The following is a 25,216-nucleotide window of genomic DNA, read 5'->3' as shown; positions in this document are numbered from 1 at the left end:
TTGGCTAAATATTATATAATGCTATTATAATGTTCTTTTGGGGCTACTTTATGACTTGCACAGAATTGGCACTTGATAAAGCTTTCTTGAATTGCATTTTTATTGCTATATATTCCTAGTGAGTGTTATATCTCACTTTTATTTGAATTATATACACTTTTAAGAAGTTACTTTTGAGCATTTGAAAGTGTTTCAAACCACATTAAAAAGTTATTTTTTTGTTTTGCTTTATCTAATTTGTCATTTTAATGTAATCAGCATCCTTTTACCTACAATTACATTAAAAAAAACAAAACAGGTGGTTTCAATCTTTTGGATTGAAAGATTAAAATTCTTTTCAATAAATTTTCCATTTTTTCTTAAATATGTTTGGAATACCTTATGAAAACTACAGTAACTATTGATTACTCTATTGATTTAAAACAGTAGAAATTTTAAATTTTGTAGATGAGAGTAGTTTCTAGTCATTTTAACTTAAAAGCATTGTAGTACAATGAAAATGTCTTAGGACTCAGATCTCGGTTCTAATCCTGATAAGGACATCATTTACTCAATAAACTTTTGGCATTTTTTGAGAATGCTCCTGGAAAAGTGGAAAATCTTTTGGTTTTAGAATTTGAGAACTTCGGGTCAAATTTTAGTTCTTTCATCACTGTATGACCCCAAACAGGTTCCTTATCTCATCTATCCTTCAGTTTCTTGATTTGTAATATGATGAGGTTGAATAAGAAAGATGGCCTCTAAAAGTCCCTTGTAACTCTAAACATTTATAATATAACTATAAAGGAATGAGACTAATTTCCAACATGACTCAAAATATTTCCTCTATTAATCTTTTAGAAGGCAGGGGGGGTTCAATCTAAATCCATGAAAAGAGATTTCTTTGACATATTTTGTAGAGGACAAACTTGCAACTTGCTATCTTTTGTATATTATGCTAACCGAGATAATCAGTATTATGAGTAGATAGTTGAGATACCTTTTTATGTTGGAACAATTTTTAAAATTAAAATTTGGAATGAAACATTATTATTTAATCAAAATGTCAGTTTAATTACTAATGATGGTTCATCAGAAAGATTACAAAAATGGTGATGGAAACCATTCTTAATGAAAAAACATTCACAAACACATCAAATTTTGTGCAATAGTATTTTGCCATCTTCCCACTACTACTGATATTTTTCCCAAATTAATTCTATGGGAAAATATAAGAAAGGAAATATGTTGATCAGCTTGAGGATCTGACACCCTACTGAATGTATAAAAGTGTGGAGCACAAAAATGCTACCTATGTTCCCTGACATTTAAAAACACTATGGTATCATGGCAAAATCAAAAGAGATTTGAATTCTAATAGAGGTCTTGCTACTACTTACTTCACTGTTTGATTTTGGTCAAGTCATTTCTCCCCTTCAAGACTAACTTTCTTCCATATCTGTCCAGTAAGAGCACTGTACTTAAGATCTAAGGATCAATCCAGCTTAGAAAAATCTATGACTGAATTCTAGACAATGAATAGTCATACTGAACTGCATCATACAGAAAGAAGTAATGTATTAGAAAATTATAGAATTAGGGAGTTTACTATCCACTCACTAATAATTTCTCCCTGATTTAAAATGAATGGGAAAAAAAAAAAGCAAACCTCAAATAAATTCCTCCCTTTTTTCATGAGAAGGAGATTGTTAGTTCTGAGAGATCATACCAACAAGTTACAACGATGGCAGTATTTATTAAGTCAGAAAGCTTTTGAATAGGGTTAGCTAGTCCTAATAATCTAGGACTAGAATTAATCTGAGAAGACTTTAGAACTCAATTTGTCTTGTTTTGAAAATAAGGAAACTGATAACCAAAACATTTAAAATTACATGTCCAAAACCATATCACAAACCCAGGTCTTCTGACCCCAGATCCATACTCTGCTTCCCTAGTGAAAAAGAGGATAAGCACAGAAACGCTTTCCAAAAAAAGCATGAGATGATTACTTTTTTGGCTCCAGAAACTCATAAGGATATGTATCAGAATACATACAGAATAGTGCTGTGATCTGCAGTAACGGAGGGAGAAGAAAACCATGGATCCTCAAAAGATTTAAGTTAAGAAAACCCAGAAAAACACTGCTCCTATCATGAGGAATTGTCTTCATTAACTGCAATGATTAACTCCAATGGTATGATTATAAAATTATAAGCCCAATGTGGCCATTGAGATGAAGTGAATTTTTCACTGACTAGGATTTTAAGATCTTTCCTAGTAATCCACATTTGGAGGATTTCTCAATATTGACAAAATTCAACAATTAACTAGACTGAACCTACCACTGAAACCTAGCAATGTAGAAAAGTATGAAGGGGCAGAGGACTGCACACTATCCAGAATTAATCAACAGCTTCTACACAACAACAACAACAACAACAACAAAAAAGCTGATGTAAACATCATCATATTAAACTAGTAGTTGATATGGAAAAAAACCATCTCTAATTCTGGCCCTGCTACTGTTCCCATTTTTTCTTTCCTCCCAATTGAGAGGAAGAGGAAACTGAATTTATCAGAAAAGACATTACTTGCCCAAGATCACACCACTAACAAATAGCACAGCCAGACTTCTCATCTAGATATTCTGAGTTCAGGCTTATTTATGCTATATCCCACTACTTCTTTTCTTCCTCACATTGTGCTGGGAAATTCTTATTCCAATACCTCCTAAGCACAAGAGGTGGTATAAAGGATTTTCAGGCAAGCAAAGAAGGTTGAGAAAAGAAGAGTGGAAATGAAAAACTGAGGCTAAAATATTAATCCAAGCAAAATATGATGATAATTTGCATTCAGGTAATGGCTACCCGAGTACAAAGAGAAGGGGCTAGATGTAATACATGTTTGATGGCTTCCTCATCTAGCAAATGAAAGAGATGGAATAGGCATTTAAGGTCTCTAACCTTATGATTCTGACTCAGGCATATACAATGTGCTTTACAGATAACGGGCAAATCTCATTTTATTACATGCATCATTAGGAACATGCATAACATAAAGAAGTTGACAGGGATTCATTAAAGAAATCCAGAACTGGAAGGCTATCTAATCTAAACCCATATTGCAGATTAAGAATCCAAGGTGCTTTGGAATTTGTGACTTATTTAAGCCACAAGTAAGTGCTGGTATTTGAGGCTCCCTCCTTCCTTCTAGGGGCCAACATTCTTTCTACTGTACCATGATCATATTTGCATCACTGGTCTGTTTATTTATACAGAGAAATAAAATAGCTTCCACTTGCCAATGGAAGTAAATTATCCAATAGACATAATTATGTTCTATTTAAAAAAGAATTCTGGCATCAAGTCCTAGTTCTGCTGCTCAGAATTTAATGTGACTTTGAGCAAGTGCCTCATTCTCTTTGGGTCTGTCTTTACCCCTGCAGAATAAGACATCTGACCTAGATGAACTTCTAGATCCTTTGCAGTTTTAATACTGTGACAAAAGCACAATCATCCCACTATTATTGAAATTCAGACACAACAAAACAACTGTAAATGTCATGAGAATAATGAAATAATACTTGCAATATATAACCCAGCTATCCTCTTGTTCCTCCATCTTTAACTAGCCAAAAATTTTTTTTCCTGTTTCAAAAAAGGCTTGAAAAGACAAATGTACATTTCTTGTAAAATCAGTCATATACAATGTTGATGGAAGCATGTCTGTTAGTAAAGCATACTGGAAGTATTGTCACTGCATTGGAGCCAAGATGCTATGAAATGATGGATTTTTGGAAGTCATGAATGGACGGACATGAAGAAGGTACTGGTTAAATCAAAGTTCATTGCTAATTCATTTTACCTTGAAGAAATCACTCTCAAATTCATCTGCAAAATTTGTAAAAGCCATACATTGGTTATATTACGTATTTCTTCTTCAAAAAAGTTGATCTGATATAATACTGTTCTTATGCATATTATAAACATTTATTTTACAAAATTGTTATTTTTACGAGGGAAAAGGAGTACATGTCTCTTATGTATGTTTGGGACCTCCCTGACGTTGTGCATGGTATTGTACCTTTAGAAATATAAGAAGTCTGATAATTATTTTGAATAAATGATAGCCTGATTCAGTGTGCATGTATATGTGTATCACACAAATATATACTCATATTCTCTCTCTCTTCCCAAAGGCTAACTTTTCCTGGGAAAATATGATAACATTCAGTCATTCTGTCACCATATTTATTGATTACATTGGATTAAACTTTCCTCTTACAGTAGGACATGAGGTGCTAAAGACAGGGATCATGTAGTTCTTATTATCTCTCTATCTCTTGCAGTATATTACATAGGATGCTTCCCCCACACACACACAAAAAAAATTGTGCTAATGTTTTTGAAATGGAGTGCCGATATTCTAGACATTCCCAACCATTATCATTGTGCAATATTATAGAGACTTGAAGAGTTAATACATTCTTTAAGTGTCTTTAAGTTAATCAACATATTCACATAGTGATCAAAATATCATATTAATGCAGATAAAAGGTGAAGCGTTTCCCAATTGCTCAAATGCTACAGGCTACCCTCCTAACTTGTATTTAACTACTTTGAATTTATTTGTTTTTAATGTCTTTCCTCTGTTTCCCCTATTAGAATGTAAGCTCATTGAGAAGGATTACTATCATCTTTTAAATTTGTTTCCTATACATCTGGCAGATTTACTATTAAAGTTAAAGTGGGTTCTTAACAAATGCTTGATTACTAAGTGAACTGAATTTATTTAAAAAAAAAAAACCTATAAATGTCCCAAATGTGTTTTCTTATATTAAAATACCACGGTCAAAACTGAAGTAGAATTTATTCTGAGACATCATAAAATCCTTGCTTTTCTTGAGCTGGATTCTATTTTATCAAAGACTAAAACCTAGCCATCAGTTTTCAAATATGAAATAAATCAAATGAGTTACATGATTACTTATTCTTTTGGGATCACTACCATCAAAATAGTGTGCTAAATTCTTGAGGGGTCCTCAGATAAGGTATTGAGGCATTAATTCTGTATTTAAAGAGGAAAAGTATTGCCCATTCAGGATGTTCTGTGGAGTAATTTTTATGTTTACTAGTCCAAATACAGTATCTCTTCTTTTACTTTTACATAAATGTTCAGTTAAAGCTCAAGATGAATGAGGTCTAATAACTCAACAGAAGTAGTGGGCTTATTACATCTCTGGAAGTTTTTCAAATTTCTGAAAAAAAAATGCTCTGGAAATAAGAAATATCTTTTTATTTGAACAGGAATACTTTATTCAAGTGCTTTTTATTCATTCATCAGTTTGTATTAGAACAGGAGAGTGACTGAAAGGGGAAATGCTTGGTGGTAGCCTAGGAAGTCTGATACTATATATATATACACACACACACACACACACACACACACACACACATACACACACACACACACACATATATATATATAAATCAAAAAGATGCCATAAATAGACTTACCTTTAAAAATGCTTTTTTCTCCAAAGTGTTCATTATAAATGGAGGGATGGCTGAATGGAAAGGAAAATATTCTTAAAACTTCAAATGAATTAATTATAGTTAACATTTTCTATTGCAACCTTACAGCAAATTCATGTCACTTTCTGGCTATTTAAACATAGAAAAAGGATCCTCTTATGTATTAAAAAAAAAGATCAACTAATAGATATTAAAGTCCTAGAAATGCTTCTGTTTGTTGATGACACTACGTTGTTTACTGATCCTGGAACTCTGCAGTTCAGAACTTCCTGGAAGAGTTCTATAACCACTCAAAGTTTTTGACCTAAATATCTACAAGAAAAATATTAAATGGACAAACAATGTCTATCTAAAGTGTGACATTCTGTCACACACACACACAAAGTTATACAATTATCCCTTCCACATCACAGGGGATCTAGAAAAATCTATGTCAAATGTTTTGGTCCTCCATTTGTACCAGACATGAATTTTTTTCCTTCTATAGGGTTTTTACAGTATATTATAAATTTTGGATTGATATTAAACAGTACTATACATGTATATTATACATTTCTGAGTTACTAAATTTTTCTGTGTTGTCTACTGGCCTTTGCACATTGTCTGTGCTTCTGCAAAACTCTCCCAAAATTCCCATTTTGATTTGTTATGCTGACCCATGATATATCAAATGCACACACGTATGTATGCACGCACGCACACACAAACACCTTCAAAAAAGAACTGGAGCATAAGATATTAGAGAAATGTACAACTAGAAAAGATAATGCAACTGGTCCTGGGATTGAAGAAAGTAGGCATCTTAGGTGCTCCACCGATATTTCTGCCAAATGAGAAGAAAGTAAAGAAGGTTCCCAGGATTCTTGGTCACCCTATCTGAATTTAAATTCGAACACGTAAAAACATCACAAAGGATCAATAGATTAGTATGAATGGGTTTGTGATTTGCACTTTCAGAGGGAATATTCAAATTGAGATCCCAGAGTCAACAGAGTGTTATGGTGTACTTTGAGAGTATAGAGTCAGCTTGGCAAACTTGATTATATTTTTAAAATTCACAGTTTAAAAAAAAAAAAAAAACACCTCACAATATATAAACTACAAATGATTTTATACAGAACATTGAATTAACAATTTAGTTTACAAAGACATCAGAGGGTTCATGTGAATGGTATAGTAACAAACTGTCCTCAGACATAGGTAAAAAATCCTACATAACATGAGCTGGACTCTTATTGAATCCTTTCTTTCATTATAATAGACATCAGAGACATCAGCCCATAAATGAGAAATCCAACAAGATGGTTGGGGTAGAGTTGAATCAAAAACTATCTCAATGGTCATCAGAGAATACACATGAGATAAATATTATAAATATGAAAAGGGAAGGCTTTTAATACACAGGGGAAACTTTCTAGATGTGACATTCATGAGAAGTTTCAGTTTCACATCTCAATACAATGTAAATCTAAAAATGAAGTTTTCTAAATAACCCTTATGATATGAGCAATATCTATGGTATTTATGATTATTCAATTAGAAATTTTCTCTAAGATGGGAGAAAAGTTTCCAGTGTCACTGGACTAGCTATTTATCACTCTTTTTAAAAAATGATTTCAAGATTTCTTTTCGGACTAGCACTGGATCCTGTAAAGGGCAGAACTCTAGAGAAGAATACTTGAAAGAAGTTGTTAACTCAGTGGAATTGAAAAGACAATGGTTATCTTTAGTATGGTGATTAATAGTTTTTTAGTTCAGTATGATTGATTTAATCTTACAAAAAGGTGTTAACTCAGTGGAATTAAGATGATTCTTTAGTTTACATGTACTTAGTACTTAATATAGTTCTACAAGACTGACACCTGTTCTACAAGATTGACACCTCTGATGATATATAATAGAGTATATAAAGAGCCACAAGCACTGATTAAGGAGTAAGGTTTTCTTCTGGTTGTGCTGGGAGGTTCATCCACTCGGTCACACTGTCTCCTTGATGAAGGACTGCTGTGGGTGCCTCTTTTGTAGCAAAAACTGGTATTTCCAAGGGTTTTTGAGTACTCTTTCAAACACATTGGATAAAGCTAGTTCAACTTCTCTCAAAACCACCTGAGCTTCTTTTGTAAGCTGAAGTGGTGAGTTCAAAACACCCTTAAATGTGATGTAATGGTTGTAATTGATAGGTTAAGCCTAACATTGGACGCATCCATTGGACATCTCCTATTAATTTTCGAAGTGTTCAACTTTTCTGTTCTTAAAGAAAGCTTTTGTACTGTAAGCACCTTAGGGTATACTTCATATCTTAAATATGGAAAAGGAGCATATCTTTGAATTTTTTTCTGGCGCTATATGCAATTTGTAGTTCCTTAGTGTTTCTATGGTCTTTTGTAGACATGCTTCTAACATTTGCTCCTCAGGTGCACACCCCAAGATATCATCCATGTAATGTAGTAACATTACTTTTGGAAATGCTTTTCTTACTGGAGTAAGAGCAGTAGCAACATACATTTGACATATAGTAGGGTTATTTTCATTCCCTGTGGCAAAACTGTCCATTCATAGAGATCTTTTATAAGGCTCTGCTATGTTAATGCTGGGCTCTTAAAAGGCAAATCTTTTCAAATCCTCCTTATCTAGATGGAAAGAATAAAAACAATCCTTAATGTCTACAACCCAAAGAGGCCATTCTCTAGACAATTGAGTAGGAGATGCAAGTCCAAGCTGAAGAGTTCCCATAGTTTCCATTTGTTCATTTACTTTTCTTAAATCTGTCAACATCCTCCATTTTCCAGATGTCTTTTTTACAACAAACACAGGGAAATTCCAAGGACTTAGAGAAGGTTCTAAGTGTCCTTGGTCAAGTTGCTCCTATATTAACTATATCTATTAAGGCCTGAATTTTATCATTTGCTTAGGGCCACTGTTTTACTCACACTGCTGTATTAGTTTTCCATTGAATGGGAACAAGTGAAAGTGCAGGCAGGCCTTCAACAGCAGCCCTACCTAAAAAGCCAAAGTATTCATTTGTAATCCTAACTGCTGTAAAATGTCTCTTCCCTATAGATTGATGGGGATTTTTTCAACTACAAAAGGAGTAAAAACTCTTGTTTCACCTTCAAATGTCCATCTCAAAGGGGTAGCACTAACTTCAGTTGCTATTGATCGTCCTATGCCAGACATATGGGTGTCTGCCTTAATCTTTAGCCAATGAAGGGGCCAACTGGCATCTCTAATGATTGTACAATCTGTACCTGTGTCCCCCAACCCTTTCAATGGTATGCCATTTACATAGATAGTGACCAAAGGATGGTCAGCTGTAATAGCTGCAGTCCAGGATATTCCTGGATTCTGCTGCTGGGAGTCAAAATCTGGGCAACTATCACTAGATTGACTATTAGGAGTCTGTAACAGTGTACCTGATGCTACTACTTCTCCTGGTTGATAAATCACACATTGACTACCTGTATTAGTGACTGGTATATTAGCTACACAGTAGTTGTGCAATGAATTTCACATTCTGATGCTATTGTGTTTGAGCTATCCTTTAATTTTATGCTGGGTTGGCTCTAAATATGAACTGACAAATCTTCAAATGATTTATAATTAGAGCACAGGTTCAATTCTAGATTAAATAAATCCCTACTGTAAGACCTAAACTGACTAGTTTTAGAAGTCTTTAATAAAATATTTTAAGAGACCCAGTTTGAACCATAGTCCTTGGAATTCCACTTGAATCACAGTTCATTTGTAAGACTTAATCCTTTCCCTAAAATTTAGACATTCCTATTAAAGGTTATTTTTTTTTAATCCTATCTCCTTCTCATCTCAAAAAAAAAAATAAGTTATCTAATGAACCACACTAACCCATGCCAGGAGCTGCCATAAGGATTCTTGAGATAACCACTTGTGCAATAGCTTGTTGTGCAGCATTGACTGATTCACCTAATCGGTTTCCATTTTCATCTGTAACAGGAATACCAACTTTGAGTTCCCTATAGGAAAATAAAAAAAAAATAAAAAAATAAAAATAAATATATATATATATATACACACACACACACACACACATATATATGCTTTTGAATTTTGTGGACAAAACACATTCAGTAAATACACAATCTTTTTAAGACCTAGATACACATATTGAATTATCTGTTAGGAAAGTTATAATTATTTTTTCAGAATACTAAAAAATTTATTTTAGGTGTGATAGAAAAAAAATCATATAAGTACATTGTTTTTAAACTGTTACATAGGACCAAAAAAGAATTTCATTAATAACATGCCACTTTAAGATTGCAACTTATAGAAAAAGCTAATATAACATTTCTGAAGAAGGTACGGGGTAGTAAATGGAGTAAAGATGACCTGTTGGTCACATGTTGATTGTGTCCTACTTGGGGAAGGCTTTCATCTCAGTGCCCAGGAAATTCTTGAAGGCTCTCCACTATAAAGGAGTTTCTAACCTCTTTTAGTAAAGGGAATTCCTCACTTAAAAAATTACCTATTTCAATGAAATCACAAATCTAGTAAAATAAAATTAAAAAGATCTAATTAATAGTTTCTCAATAGAGATAGTATATTGGATTATAATTTAATTGAATTAATCCTTTCCATACTGATACAAAAGCTTATATACTATTAGTGGATACAACATGCTCCATTAACAGCTACTAACACTAAAGTTCTAAATCCCACTTTTACCCTGATGCTTGTAATCCGATCCAAAATGCCTTTTCTTGTTCTTTCTTCTCCTTTTAATTTTTGCCAGTTCTAAAAAAATACTTCCAAAGATATGAATTAATATTACTTTAAGCCTAAAACAGGTGCTCTAGGAAATTCTTTTTTCAATTTGTTTTGGGCAGTAGACTTTTTTTTAACCTAGATCTAATGTCTCACACATAACTAAGTTTATGTCTCAAAAGCACCATTTTTTTTTAAAATTAGAATACCAAAAGTTAATATTAGAGAGACAGTGCCTACTACCCAATACAAGCTTGTGGAGGGGACATTTCTATTCCAAAAGAGTATGATAATCCTACCTTTGTCTCATTAATGGAATATTAATGCAATTAGCAGCAGCTACAGCAGCAAAAGGAACCATACGTCCTATGAGAGGTGAGACATGCTACAGAAAAGAAAATTTAAAAATCATTTTAATACCTCAACAATATGGAATGATCTATTTCTCTATTAAAAACTTTATATAATACCATAAATTTAATTCAATCTAGCTCACTAAGCATTTATTAATTCCCTAATATGTATAAGGATTCATCCTAGGCATTAAGGAAGTTACAGGCAAAAGAACAAGATCGTTTCTGTACTGTTTGTGCTGCTGTTGTTCCTGTCCTAGTGAAGCTTAAAAGCTAGTATGGATAAAATGAATATAATTTAGAAAAAAATAATAAGGAAAGTGCTTTAAAAAAAAGGTCTGAGGAAGAATAGAATAGTATTCCACAATCAAGGAAGCAATAAGGATGAGGTATGGGATAGGGAAGCAGAACCTGTAGCCAGTAGACTTAAAAATTATCATCTGTCTTAATCTGAAACTGTATATAAAAATAATTAGAACTAATGGATAAATGCTTGGATGCACAATACAGTGGTCGCAGAAGTGTCTGGGAAGGAAGGTAAGAAATACCAGACAAATACTTTGACAGAGCAGTGCGACTCAATTAGTTTGGTATTCAAGTGTGATTTTCTATGTAATATGTTTTTCTATGCTGCATCCCTGATGAAATCCTTTGTCTCAAACTGTTCTATCCAAGAACTTGGGGCAGAAACAAAATGTTGAGTTAGCTGATGATGATCCTGCATCACAAAATTAACGTGTCCTTGGCCACACTTTTTGAACATTTCTTCTATTGTCTGGGATATATTCATTTTTGTCTATGGCAGTCATATATCCAGAGAAAGACATCACTTTTGATTTGGTTTTGCTTAAAGAAAATCTCCATGTAGAAAATTAAATTGAATGCTAGGTAGTGAAGAATATGGGCTGTCAAAAAGGAGTATAGATGGTGAAAGTGTATATTTTGACATAAGAATAATCTGCAAGATAAATTTAAACAGGAATCTCAGGAATAGTAACATTATGTATTAAAAGGAATCATAATTAAATATAAATATAAATAAATATATAAATATAAATAAATCTATTATATATACTTTCAGGAAAGCATCAAAAGATCAAGCTTCACTTTTCAATGTTCTTTCATGTTATGCTATATTTTTAGACTTGGCATATTTGTGTGTATATGTGTGTACATAAATGTGTGTACATACACATTTAAATATTATCTTTAAATGATTCTCAAATTTACTTATTGAGCATCATAATAAAAGAATAGGTGTTAGGTATTAGGCATTGATTATGAGGAAGAATTATAAAACTTTTTGAAGGAAAGAAAGATCTGGGAAAAAGTTACAGAGACCAATGGAAAAAAAAAGATGCCAAAAAGTTTAATTGTGGAAAAATGAAAAATACCTTGGTTAGTGCATTAAGTCCCAACGCAGTTACTACAGCACCTGTGGTGGCAGATACATATGCTGTCCCCAATTGACTGTAAAGAACAACACATATATCACATTAAGTAATAAATTGTATTGTGATACTTTATCCAATAATTATGGACAAAAGAGTAAAAAGAATCTGTCAACAACTCAGAACTTTCTTTTCACAGTATATGCTTCTCAAATACCAATTAACCCAAATTTATATGCCAGGCATGGCAGATGCATGAACAAAGAATGAAACAAATCTTAGGATAAGGACTTTATGTTGTAAAGGGGGGAATCAATACAGATACAAAAAAGACAGGCAGGGGTCAGGAGTTTTAAAACTAAACAGAGTTTATAATTTTTCTTAGAATCAATAGGAAGCCACCAGTGTTTATTGAGTGGAGGAGTTACATATTCAGATATGTACTTATGGAAAAACTACTTTGGAAGGAGTTTATAAGCAAGACTGGTGCAGGTATGACCTGTATAATGAGTTTTCCCAGGAAATTTGTAAATAACTGCAAATTATTATTCCCAATAATCTGCTGAAGAGGCAGTGAGGAGCTAAATTATGATGGTAGCTATATTGAGTTCAAAAGAGACATAAAAGAATGTCAAGATTTGGCATCTAATTTGATACTTAAGTGAAGGAAAGTAAGCAGTGAAAGAAAATGATGAAATTTATCATTCTGGGATACTGAAAATATGGGTAGTACTTTGAACAGAAAACAGCAAAGTTTAGAGAGTTTGAGGAGACACAGAATTAATTCAACATCAGACATACTGAGTATGAGATGTCTTCAGAATCTCTGATTTTAAATATCTATTGGGTATCTAGTGATAAGAGTTAAGGGGAGAGGAGGGCTGGAGACATTATACAGGTTATTTCAAAAGTCTTAGTGCATTTTTAAAGTCTGTATTGATGCATATATTCACAGACATACATATGTATGTATGTATATGTAAAAAGAAGAGAAAAAGAAAAAGGGAAATAGGTGCAAGAGAAAATGGAGAGGGAGATTGAGATAACAAAGAACAAGGTGGAGGGTGAGCAAGTGAGAAAGACTGAGTGTGAGAAATGATAACAAAAAATTAGCATAACTGTTAATAGTAAATGATAAATAGAATAAGCTCAAGGGTAGAAGCCCTCTCTTACTCTTCACTCCTTATTACAAAGTTCTGAGCATAGTTAGCTCTTAATTTTTTTTTAATTAATACAGAGACATTTGATTTTTGGCTAAACAATTTATAGTATATTAAAAAAAAAAAAAACAATTACATTATTAAAGCGGTCAAGTCAAGTCTTGCTGTGCTTACATTAATCAAAAGTGTTTGCCTAAAAAAATTCAAAATGATCTAACTTGGCATCCTTATTTCCACATTACTACAGGGAACTATTAAAAAAAAACGTCTTTTAATGGAGGAAATGGAGCCCTAAATTAAAAAGTATTAAATGAGAATTTTGTGTCCAAGCTTTATTGAACTCTGCTCTGGTCGGACCACATATAGCATATTATATTTATTTCTGAGACATATTTTAGAAGAGATATTGATATGAAAAAGGCAACTAGTAGGAAAATGAAAATCTAAATATTAGTTGAAAAAAACTGTCACTGCTATGCTCATAGAAAATAAGTCTTTGAGAGCAAATAATTGCTTTCTTCACATATCTGATGGATTGTTATGTAGAAGAGCAATTAATTTTATTCTGTTCTGATCAGGAGACCAGAGTTATAAGGAATGAACAGTGGAGAGGCAAATTTCAGCTTTATTTTAAGAAAAAATAAAAAACCTTCTGAAAAAGTAGTACTCCAATGATTCCTTTTGATATAGAAATAACTCTGGATCCAAGGAAGTCAGGAAGCTCAGGTAGGTTCTGTCATGTTGTATGGGCTTCAAATATAATCTTAAGTACAGGCTACACATGTCTTCCAAGAACCAGCCTAGCAAAAAATTTAGAAACTCATTGCTAATAGGCTTGCTCCTTAGTGATAGATCATAGCAACAATAACTATAAGTAAAAATAACTAAGTAAAAATGACACAGCCTCCTTCTATTGCTTCAGTAAATAGCAGAGTGGTAGAAAAGGGAACAGAGGGTATTAATATTGTTAGATGATGGAAACATTAACTTAATTATTGGTTCTTTAAAAGTGAAATCCTTGTCCATTGACCAATGAATGAGCATATATACTAATGGAGGAAGTAAATCATTAATATTAATATATGATAATATATATGAGACAATATATATTAAATATAACAATATAAATTAAACCAAAATATAGGAATTTGTGGAGTTGATCTTAATGTGTCTAAAGCTATAAGAAACCTTTTAGCAGATACATGTCCATCTTGAATTGTGTTATTTTTAAGTACTTTACAAAAAACAAAAACAAAAACAACAAAAACCCAAAACACCATAATAAAGATAGCTGAAACTTATGTACCATCAACAGAAGCAGCAGCAATTAACTTCTATGAAGAATTTGATAAGAATCTCTAAATAAGGTCAATATACATTGTGATACTCAATGACTTTGATAAAAACAGGCATAGCTCAGAATTCAAAACATATGCAAACTATATAATAAAGTAGGATCTAAGATTCAGGAATGAGGAAAGTAAAAGACTTATGAATGAAAACCAAAGCATATATCTTCTTATTTTTGTGCCTAAACTTTTTTTTTTAATTTTTTCTAACATTTTTGAGTTCTAGGTTCTCCCTTCTCCCCATCCACAATTAAGAAATCACTTGTGAAGTTATGCAAATGTGAAAAAAAACCACAGATCTCCTACCCTGATGAAAATAAAAATCTTCAAGAAAAATTGTTAGAGAGAAAGAGATATGATTTTTCATCATATCCTTCATAGTAGTCGTAGATGATTATACTACTGACAATAGCAAAATCATCCACAGAACATTGCTATTACTTTGTATACAATACATTTCACTTTGCTTGAATTCATGGAGGACTTGCTAAGTTTGTTTTTTTCTTCCTAAGAGCATCTGTTCATCATTTTCCATAGAATATAATATTCCATCATAAACACATACCAGTTTATCGAGCCATTCCCCAATTGATGGGCATCCCCTCAACTTTCAAATTTTTTGCCCTGAGAAGAGAGCTGCTATGAATATTTTTCTTTTTTCTTTTTGAATCTCTTTAATGTTCATGCCAAGTAAAGGTGTTGTTAAGTCTAAGCTTATGTATGAATTTATAGCCCTCTGGATACACATCATATCTTTTGATCATTTATCAATTTGTGGCATGGTTCTAATTTTTTTTTTTTTTGGAGAAAAAGAAAATTTATTAAAGCTTTTTGTTTTTCAAAACATATGCATGGTCAATTCTTTGACATTAATCCTTACAAAACTTTGTGTTCCAATTTGCCCCTCTTCCCCCACCCTCTCTCCTGGATGGCAAGTAGTCCAGTTTTTGTTAAACATGGTAGAACTATATGTTAAATCCAATATATGCATACATATTTATACAATTATCTTGCTGCACAAGAAAAATCAAATCAAACTGGGGGAAAAATGAGAAAGAAAATAAAATACAAGCAAACAATAACAAAGAGGAAAAATGCTATGTTGTGAACCACACTCAATTCCTACAGTCCTCTCTCTGGGTGTAGATGGCTCTCTTCATCACAAGACCATTGGAATTGGTCTAAATCATCTCCTGTTAAAGAGAGCCACCACATCCATCAGAACTGATCATCATATAATTTTGTTGCTGCCATGTACGATGATCTGGTTCTGTTTATTTCACTTCGCATCAGTTTCTGTAAATCTCATCAGGCCTCTCTGAAATCATTCTGCTGATTGTTTCTTACAGAATAATAATATTCCATAATATTCACATACTATAATTTATTCAGCCATTCTCTAATTGATGGGCATAGTTCAGTTCATGGTATTACTTTTTATAAATTTGACTCAGTTCCCTGTATGTTTGAGAAATGAGACATCAGAGAAACTTGCTTCAGAATTCTTTTTACAATTATTGCTAATTGTATTACCCACCATTTATTCTCTCCTTTAACCCTATCCCTCCTCAAAAGTGTTTTATTACTGATCATTCCCTCCTACAATATGTCCTTTCTTTTATCACCCTTACCCTCTTCCCATATATCATTCTCTTCCTATTTTTCTTCAAGGTAGATAGATTTCTATACCCCTATTGAGTATGTATGTTATTTCCTCTTTGAGTCAGTTTGATGAGAGTAAGGTTCATTTTTTCACCCTCTTCTCACTCTCTTTCCCTCATTACTTTTTTTTTTTTTAATGGCAGATAATTTGCACTTTTCCCTTTCTCCCAGTGCATTCTTCTCTCATCCCATAATTTCATCATTAAAAAAAAGATATTATCCCTTCATAGTCAACTCATAAGTATCATCTTCCCAAGTAAGAAAGCAAATAGATACCTTATTAAATTCCTTATGATCTCACTTTCCTGATTACCTCCTTATTCCATCTAACTTGCCATTGAGCTTTGGTCTTTGCATATAAATGTTTGAAAATCTCTATTTTATTGAAGATAAAATTGAAGTATTATACTCAGTTTTGCTGGATAGGTAATTCTTGGTTGTAATCCTAGCTTCATTGCTCTTTGGAAGCTGCTAAATCTTGTGTTATCCTGACAGTAGCTCCACTATACTTGTATACTTGAATTGTTTCTTTTTGGATGCTTGCAATGTTTTCTCTATGACCTGGGAATATTAGAACTTGGCTATAATATTCTTGGGAGTTTTCATTTTGGGATCTCTTTCAGGAGGTGATAGGTGGATTTTTTTTTCAATTTCTATTTTATCCTCTGGTTCTAGAAGATCATGACAATTTTCCTTGATAATTTGTTGAAAGACAATGTCCACGCCTTTTTTTTTTTTTGATCATGACTGTCAGATCAATAATTTTTAAATGATCTCTTCTGGATTTCTTTTCCAGGTCAATTGTTTTTCCAATGATATATTTCACATTTTTTCCTGTTTTTTCTTTTTTGGTTTTACTTTATTATATCTTGATTTTTCATAAAGTCATTAGCATCCATTTGCTCAATTTTATTGTTTAAGGAATTATATTCCTCAATAAACTTTTGTACCTCCTTTCCCAATTGGCCAATTTTGCTTTTTAAGGCATTCTTCACCTTCACCACCAAAATTCTTTGCATATCCTTTTGCACTACTATCAATTATTTTCCTAACTTTTTCCTCTCTCTCTTATACTTGATTACCCTTGTGATATTTTCCTGAGCCCAACTCTTATTTTTCTTGTAGGCTTTGGATGTAGGAGCTTAGATTTTGTTATCACCTTCTAAGTGTGTGTTTTAATCTTCCTTGTCATCATTATAACTTTCAATGGTCAGAAATATTTTTGTTGTCTGCTCATTTTCCTAGCCTATTACTTGGCTTTTAATTCTTTTGTTAAAATAGAGTTCTGTTTCCAGGGTAGAGGGTGCACTGTCTCAAGCTTCCCGGGTTTTGTGCAGTTTTTTTCCCAAAGATCATTCCAGGAACCTGGCCACAAGCACTCTATTCTGTCCTGGAGCTATTAGGAGTGTTCCCATTCCACTTTAGCTGTAAGATCTAATGTATTATATCAAACAGTTATGCTTTGCTGACACTCAGACCCTGGGTTTCTGGCTGGGGCTGTGTTAGTGCTGCCAGCACTGGGACTACACTGAGATTTCCCATCCTGCTGCCACAGACCCTCTTCTGCTGACTTTATGAGTCCACTCTGGTGTTCCCAAGGCCAAGATATCAGAAGCCTCTAGAACTACTGTTAATTCAGTTATCCTGCCTCATTGACTTAGGGGTTCAATCAAGGCTGGGGTTGGCCTAGGGTCAGGGCTGGAGTCAGGGCTATGTTGGTACAGTCTGCACTGGGATTACACAATGCTCACATCCTGGTTCCACAGACCTTTTCTGCTGATCTTCTAAGTTCTCTTTGGTGTCTGAGCTGAGAGATTTAGAAGCCACCAGTACTGCTGCTGATTCAGAAGTCTGTATGGGGCCAGATCTGGGTTCTGGGCTGGAGCTAAGGCCAGGGCTGCAATGGCACAGGTTGTACTAGGATTATGCTCTATGCTTCCACCCTAATTCCATAGATCTTTTCTGCTGACCTTCCATTTCCTCTTTGGTGTCTCTAGGCTGAGAAGTCTGCAAGACACCAACGCTGCTGTTGATTCAGAGGTTGAGCTAAGGCCGGAGTTGGGTCCAGGGCTACCCCAGTGTGACCTGCACCTGGACTGCACACTATACTCCCACCCTGGTATCACAGACCTTTTCCTGTTAACCTTCTAAATTCTTTTCAGCTAGAAAATATTCTAGTCTGTCTTTTGGAGTGTTCCAACCTCTAAAATTTGTTTAGAGTCGTTAATTTGGGGGAGAGATTGGACAAGTTCCTGACTTTACTCTGTCATCTTGGTTCTGCCTCCCAGGTCTAAACTTCTTGAGAAAATAATCTATAATCCATGCTTCTATTTCTTCTCCATTCCCTGTTCCAAACTTTCTGCAATCTTCATCATATAACTCAAAAATGTCCTCTCAGTTTTCCAATTTTTTTCCCTTTTTACCATTATAAAAAGAATCGTTGTAAATGTTATTTTACATAGCAGTCCCTTTTCTCCTTGATTTCTTTGGGCTACAAAATCTAATGGAGGGGTTGCTTGCTCAAAGGGTAGCACAATTTGGGAGCACAATTCCAAACTGATTTCCAGTATAGTTGGATTTCTGTACAGGTCCATTAAAAGTATATCGGCACACCTGTTTTCCACAGCCCTTCCAATATTTATCATTTTCCTTTGTTGTCATCTTAAACAATCTGATTGGCTAAGCACTCCAATATGATTGGTGAGATGGTTCACCTTAGAGTTGTTTTAATTGCATTGATTAATTATTGGTGACTTAGAACATTTTTTTTTCCATATGCCTTTTGATAACTTGGATTTCTTCCTCTGAAAACTACCTGTTCATATCCTTTGACCATTTATTAAGTTTCTCCATGCATTCTTGATCTGCTACACTAGTCTACTTGTAGTTACTCAAACAAGTCCCTGCATCTCCCATATCCATATCTTCATGCTAGCTATTCATCATGATCTCAATGTTTTGCTTTCTCACACCTACCTTTTATTTTCACTGACATCCTTCAAGATTCTGGTTAATTCTCACCTTCTGTAGGCCTTTCCTGGTCCTCCAGTTGCTAATGCCATCTCCTTTTAAATTATCTTCCATTTACTCTCTACATAGCTTTGATATATTTAGTTATTTATAGGTTGTCTCCTCTATAGAATATATATTCCTTGAAGGTAGGGAGCTTTCTTCCTTTCTTTTTTTAATCCCTTAGTGAACAGCACACTATATATGGAGAAATATATAGGAAGTACTTCATAAGTACCTGCTGACTAACTCTATGAGTATTTTCTTGAATAAAACAACTAGAATACTTTAGAAATTGCAAATATAAAATGAGATAATATAAGAAACAAAATGGATTATATTTTAGCAGAAATGATTTGTTACTAGCACTCCATTTATATCCTCATGTTTCCAGGAAAAAATAAAGGTAGACTCTTAGCAGACTGGGTTGACCTCTTATGGCCATCTTACAACAATTCCTCGATAAGGGTCACAGTGGAATATAGCAGGCATAGTTAAAGTGTGATCTAAACCATTGATGAGATGCTCATAATTAGAGGTGTCCCAAAGTAGAACTGACTGCCATGAGAAATCAAAGAATCACAGATTTAGAGCTGACAGAACTTCAGTGAATTTCCTATTTCTGTAAATTTTCAATAAGTTAGATGATATAATGATGTAAATGTGATTACTGCTGAAGTACAAAGTGGATTATATGATTCTCTGAGATCTCTTGCACACTTAAGACTATGTGATAATATTTCTACAATAAGCCTCAAAGACAACAACATCAGCTGATCTAGAAAAATAAGGCAGGTGATTTGGGGTTGTTAACTTTATTTCTTAGCTGATCTACTTAAAAAAATAAATATGACAAAATTATGTCATCATGGTTTCACTAAGCCTTCTAGAAATACTAAGCTGTATACTACTGACCCAATTTTGTTCTTAGCATCACCATTCTACATGGCTTATGGTGAGAGAGTGGCTAAGTTTAACTAAAGCTCACTGGCTATAACCCATATTATACCAGGCCAAGGAGAAATGAGCAAGAAGACAGTTATGCCATTACAAATTTAATAAAAGTTAAATCTATGAAGGGACAACTAGAGGATGTTATAGTGCACAGAGTGCTGGGCCTAGAGTTAGGAAAATCGAGTTCAAATCTGATCTCAGACTCTTCTAGCTGTGTGATCCTAAGCAAATCACTTAACCTTGTTTAACCTCAGATTCCTCACCTATAAATTGAACTAGAGAAGGAAATGACAAATCACTCTAGTAATTTTGACAAAAAAGCCTCAAATGGGATCACAGATTCAGACATAAATGAAATGAATGAATAACAACAACAAATATATGAAACTGACAAATTATTTTGACATAAAACAGGGATTTCATTTTGTAGAATTCTTTCATTTAATACTATGCTAGAACAGTAATCTGAAAAACCTATTATAAAAAGGTTCTTTTAAAACAAATCACATGGCAAAATGATACACAAATTAGATAATCAAATATTTTTTTAAAATCATAGTTATTGCAATAGATTCTTACCTAACAGTAATAGGGGCATCACCACTCCTGTTTGTATAATTCACAACAGCATTGAAAGACTGATTAATCCACTGCCAGAAAACCACTGCGGGGGTCGTTCTGAGGACATAGGGTAAGAAGAGAAAGAAAGAGAATAGAGGAAGGGGCAAAAAGAGAGGAAGAAAAAGAGATTATTAAAAAATTCAACAATACTTATTTAAAAAAGCAGGCTAAAAAGATGATTTAAATATTTATTGTAGATTTATAAATTAGTAGGGTTGGCCTAATGCACAATTATAAAGCTTATCTTTGGATATTTCAATTTTCCTGTGTTTCTTTGTCTCCTCAGACTTCAATGTCCACTTAAGACCATTTTCTTTGCAATCAAAACTAGCTCTTAGTTAAGCACCTAGCAAAATCACTCACTAAGATATGAAATATAACACAAAATTTTATTCCACCTAGAAGTATTCACATTTGATTAGGGAACCAATGCTTTAACCCCCTACAATTCATATTTTTAGAATTTTAGAGTTTTATTGATCCATTTTGAGGGTCCAGAAAGCCCAAGAAATCTTACAAGCTTATTTTGCCTTTATGTAAGTACAGGTATACAAAAGAAAAAATTGAGAAAATGATGATTTTTCTGGTAGACTTTTTTTTTTCTTCTCCAATTTTTTCTTTATAAATAAGTCTTTGTCTCCTCAGACTTCAATGTCCACTTAAGACCATTTTCTTTGCAATCAAAACTAGCTCTTAGTTAAGCACCTAGCAAAATCACTCACTAAGATATGAAATATAACACAAAATTTTATTCCACCTAGAAGTATTCACATTTGATTAGGGAACCAATGCTTTAACCCCCTACAATTCATATTTTTAGAATTTTAGAGTTTTATTGATCCATTTTGAGGGTCCAGAAAGCCCAAGAAATCTTACAAGCTTATTTTGCCTTTATGTAAGTACAGGTATACAAAAGAAAAAATTGAGAAAATGATGATTTTTCTGGTAGACTTTTTTTTTCTTCTCCAATTTTTTCTTTATAAATAAGATTAGATAGAATTTTATCTCTTCATTAAATGCAATTTGGTAGAAAAAAAGTACAGCAGTTATACAATAAGCAAAACTAAATAAATCTTTAAAAATAATACTTCAGTTTCCATTAAATTATACTTTATCAATATGGTTTGTTGCAAACTTACTTAAATGACCGAGCATTATATAACTTACCTATAAAAAGTCATCATACAGCCTGTGATTGTCATGTTCATGGGAACCTGAGCTGACATTCTTCCTATCAAAATCATCTTTTCACCAGTGTCAGGATGAAAAGCTGAATCATAAACATACTTTGCTCTCCATAATTCATTTTCTGTGAGCCCAGGAGCCACAATTCCTTTTCTAAAATAAATTTTAAGAAATCAAGGACAACATGTTATTAATTTTAAATTGGTCACTAGTAATCACATTTTTTTAATAATATGATTTGACAATCACCCCAGTGTATTACAGTTTTTTCCACTCTATAAAAAGTATTCATGTACACTATTCCCACATTTGCATTAAAATCACTAAGTACCAAAGTTTAGGTTGATTTGATTTAATTTATCTTAAAAAAAGATCTTTGTGGAAGTTTTGTATGTTTATCCTTTGTAATTCATGTTGATATATAAGGCATGATAATTTTTGTGATGCTTCTTATAAATTAATAATAATTACCTGCGTAGATATTTTACCCCTAAAAGATGACTAGCTCCTTGGGATCAAGGTTGACTCTTGTCAACTCCTATTCCAGTATTGTCTTTCAACAGACAATATTTAACAAATGTTTAAAGTAAGTGGCTGAACCATAATTCTGAGATGATTAACAAGTAATTCTATTCAGAGGCAGCAAGCTTAGCAACAGATTAATTCTTGAGATATGATTTAACTGTAAATTTTTTTACATAAATATGATCAAATAAAAAAAAAAAACTTACTATAAATGTTACCTGTAATCATGAACAATTTGTCTTGCATTTTCTAGTTGTTCATTAGTTAACAAAATATTTCGTGGATCAGTTACAGTAAAAAAATGACTGGCTCTTCCAATAAAAGTGCTTTGATCCCATCGTGGTTCTTTGATATTAATGTTGAGCGGTATTTCAGCTGACATAGTTCTATATAAAATTAAAAGAGGTCCTTTCAGTATTTAAACTTAAACACTGTTTCTAAACTTAAAAAGACAGAAGATAAAATAAGGATTATGTATTCTTGCTAATCATGAAAACCATTATGGCCAGAAATAGTAAACTTTATTAATGTTCCACTTAAAAGACATATAGAAAGTTAAATAGCCTAAATCTTCAACAGGAACTGAGATGTCCAAATAAATTCTCTTTCAAGCCATCTTCCAACCCACTATTTAAAGTAGCATAGTATTTTATATAAATATAATCATGTAAATTTTGAAGTAAAAAGGCATGAATTATATATCAAAAAGAACAGAGTTTTAAGCTAAAAAAACCCAATTTTTAAGTATAGCCATCATAAATCAATTAAAATTACAAAATACAATGTCAAATTAGCACTGCATTATATTTTATTCAAAAAATATTTATTGGTCTAGTACTATTAGATTAACAGATTCTCCAATAATCTACAAATTACGGTTAAATTAGCCTTGAGTGGGACACAGATCATCAATTTGATTCAAATATGTTCAAAATGTTAAGAGTACTGGTGAGGCTATAAAACTTCCTTGATCAATATCTCTCTCACATACACACACACACACACACACACACACACACACCTGCGCACACACGGATTCTAAAGAAAAAAGGTGAGTTCCTATACTGAAGAATTTAAAAAGGAGAAAAGATCTTGAAGACTTACAGATCCTAAGTCAAGGAATTCACAAAATTCTTGAATACACTGTGTAGTGTCTTCCCACGTTCTATTATAAAACACAAAACAAACAAAAAACAAACTAGATATAGTAATGTTTCACTTCAGAATAAAAGATATGCATGTGTTCCAAATCTGTCATAAATCATCATCAAATAAATGTCCTTGTGTGCAAATAATATGGCATAGTGGAGAGAGTACCATGCTTGAAGGAATCATGACAAGCCACTTAAGCACTATGTAGTGTGGTTAACTCTTTAGGATTTTTCTAAGTCACTGATGTTTGACCTCCAAAAGCACTTTTCCTTCTAGTATTTTCATGAACTTGATACATGATATCATGTACCATGCTGGGCTCTCTAAAAGCAAATAAGACAAAAGTTATGGTCTCATAGAAGCTTACAATGTAAAACAGGCAGCAGAAAAGTTTAAATGCATCTGGTTGTTAATTCAACAGAAAATTGTCCACTGACAAATCATTCAACAAATCTTGGTTTTAAGCTTAAAGTACAGATTTGGGATTAACATAAGCTTTTACTTCATTCTGGTATATGCTCAAAGAGGAATAACCAGCAGTTTTCTTTAAGTGCAAGAGATACAAAAAGGAAAAATAGAAAATCACAGCTATTCCAAAGTAGGTATAATTTTTCATCTATTATAGATGTTCTATACTAATATCTTTACCTCTTTCAGTACTTATCAATTATATTCCATTTGGGGATTATAAAAGTGAGATTAATGATACTTTTGAGTAGCCATAGTAGGAATGTACATAAAGGGAAAAAAAATCCCTTTGCCTATATCCTAACTCTTAACATTCCAAAATCTTTTATTTCTACTGAAAAATTTGAGCTTTAAGTATTTTACTAATAAGGCACTGGGAAATATATGTATATATATAATATGTATACATATACACACATGTATGATAAATTTGACCTTTATTTCATAGTACATAGCCATCCTGCACCAGCCTTTCCATTGTATTCCTTAGTACAACCACACTTTCCTTAGTTATACACACTTCTAACTTAAACACTAGACATACCCTAAGTTACTATTATACTATTCAGTATGAACTGAATTCATACTTCAAAGATTAACAATCTCCTTTATTCTCATCCCATTTCACATCCTCCAATAATATCTCAGTGCAAGACTACCCACCTTTTCTAAAATGTTCCTTAGAGTATCTGCTTCATAGGTAACACATCTGCTTTACCTTAAACTTTTTCCTTTCTTACTTCTTCCATCATCTTATATTCACTAAGACCTGCTTCCCTGGCTACCCTCTAGAGTACAGACTTTACTTTCACTCCCTGGTCAAAGTGACACATTTTTAATACTCTTTAGTATTACAACTACAATGATGTTCTTCCTCTCCCACCATCATTTAGTAAACTTTCCTTCACTGACATTCATTCAGTCTTTATCTTCCACCCAATCAAAAGGCTTTTACTTACTTACAGATCTCCAGGACACACTTCCAATTTCCTCAATGAATTCAGTGCTTGATTCAATCTCTCCTTCTCCACTTACGGGGGGAACCTCAATGCATACATGTGTGTTTGTATGTATGCACACAAGTATATAGAGGGAGGAGGGAAGGATGATACTCTTTCAAATACCTCCCAGTTC

General features: G+C 33.0%; 1 protein-coding gene across 2 annotated transcripts in view; it reads right to left on the bottom strand.

Moving 5' to 3' along the window:
• SFXN1 (sideroflexin 1) overlaps positions 1-25,216 on the bottom strand; it is a 53,007-nt gene that overhangs the window by 5,637 nt on the left and 22,154 nt on the right. For both annotated transcript variants that reach the window (XM_051978934.1, XM_051978935.1), the window contains exons 2-9: positions 23,567-23,627; positions 22,681-22,848; positions 21,920-22,090; positions 20,711-20,809; positions 12,001-12,076; positions 10,553-10,638; positions 9,375-9,502; positions 5,496-5,545 (exon numbers count right to left, since the gene is read on the bottom strand). In XM_051978934.1, the coding sequence (XP_051834894.1) occupies positions 5,496-5,545; positions 9,375-9,502; positions 10,553-10,638; positions 12,001-12,076; positions 20,711-20,809; positions 21,920-22,090; positions 22,681-22,844 (774 nt within the window). In that variant the 5' untranslated portion in view covers positions 22,845-22,848; positions 23,567-23,627. The remainder of the gene's footprint in view (positions 1-5,495; positions 5,546-9,374; positions 9,503-10,552; positions 10,639-12,000; positions 12,077-20,710; positions 20,810-21,919; positions 22,091-22,680; positions 22,849-23,566; positions 23,628-25,216) is intronic.

The sequence above is a fragment of the Antechinus flavipes genome, chromosome 2, assembly GCF_016432865.1.
Source record: "Antechinus flavipes isolate AdamAnt ecotype Samford, QLD, Australia chromosome 2, AdamAnt_v2, whole genome shotgun sequence".
Lineage (NCBI taxonomy): Eukaryota > Metazoa > Chordata > Mammalia > Dasyuromorphia > Dasyuridae > Antechinus > Antechinus flavipes.
The sequence above is the reverse complement of the archived record's forward strand: the minus strand, read 5'-3'. Positions and strand labels throughout refer to the sequence as shown.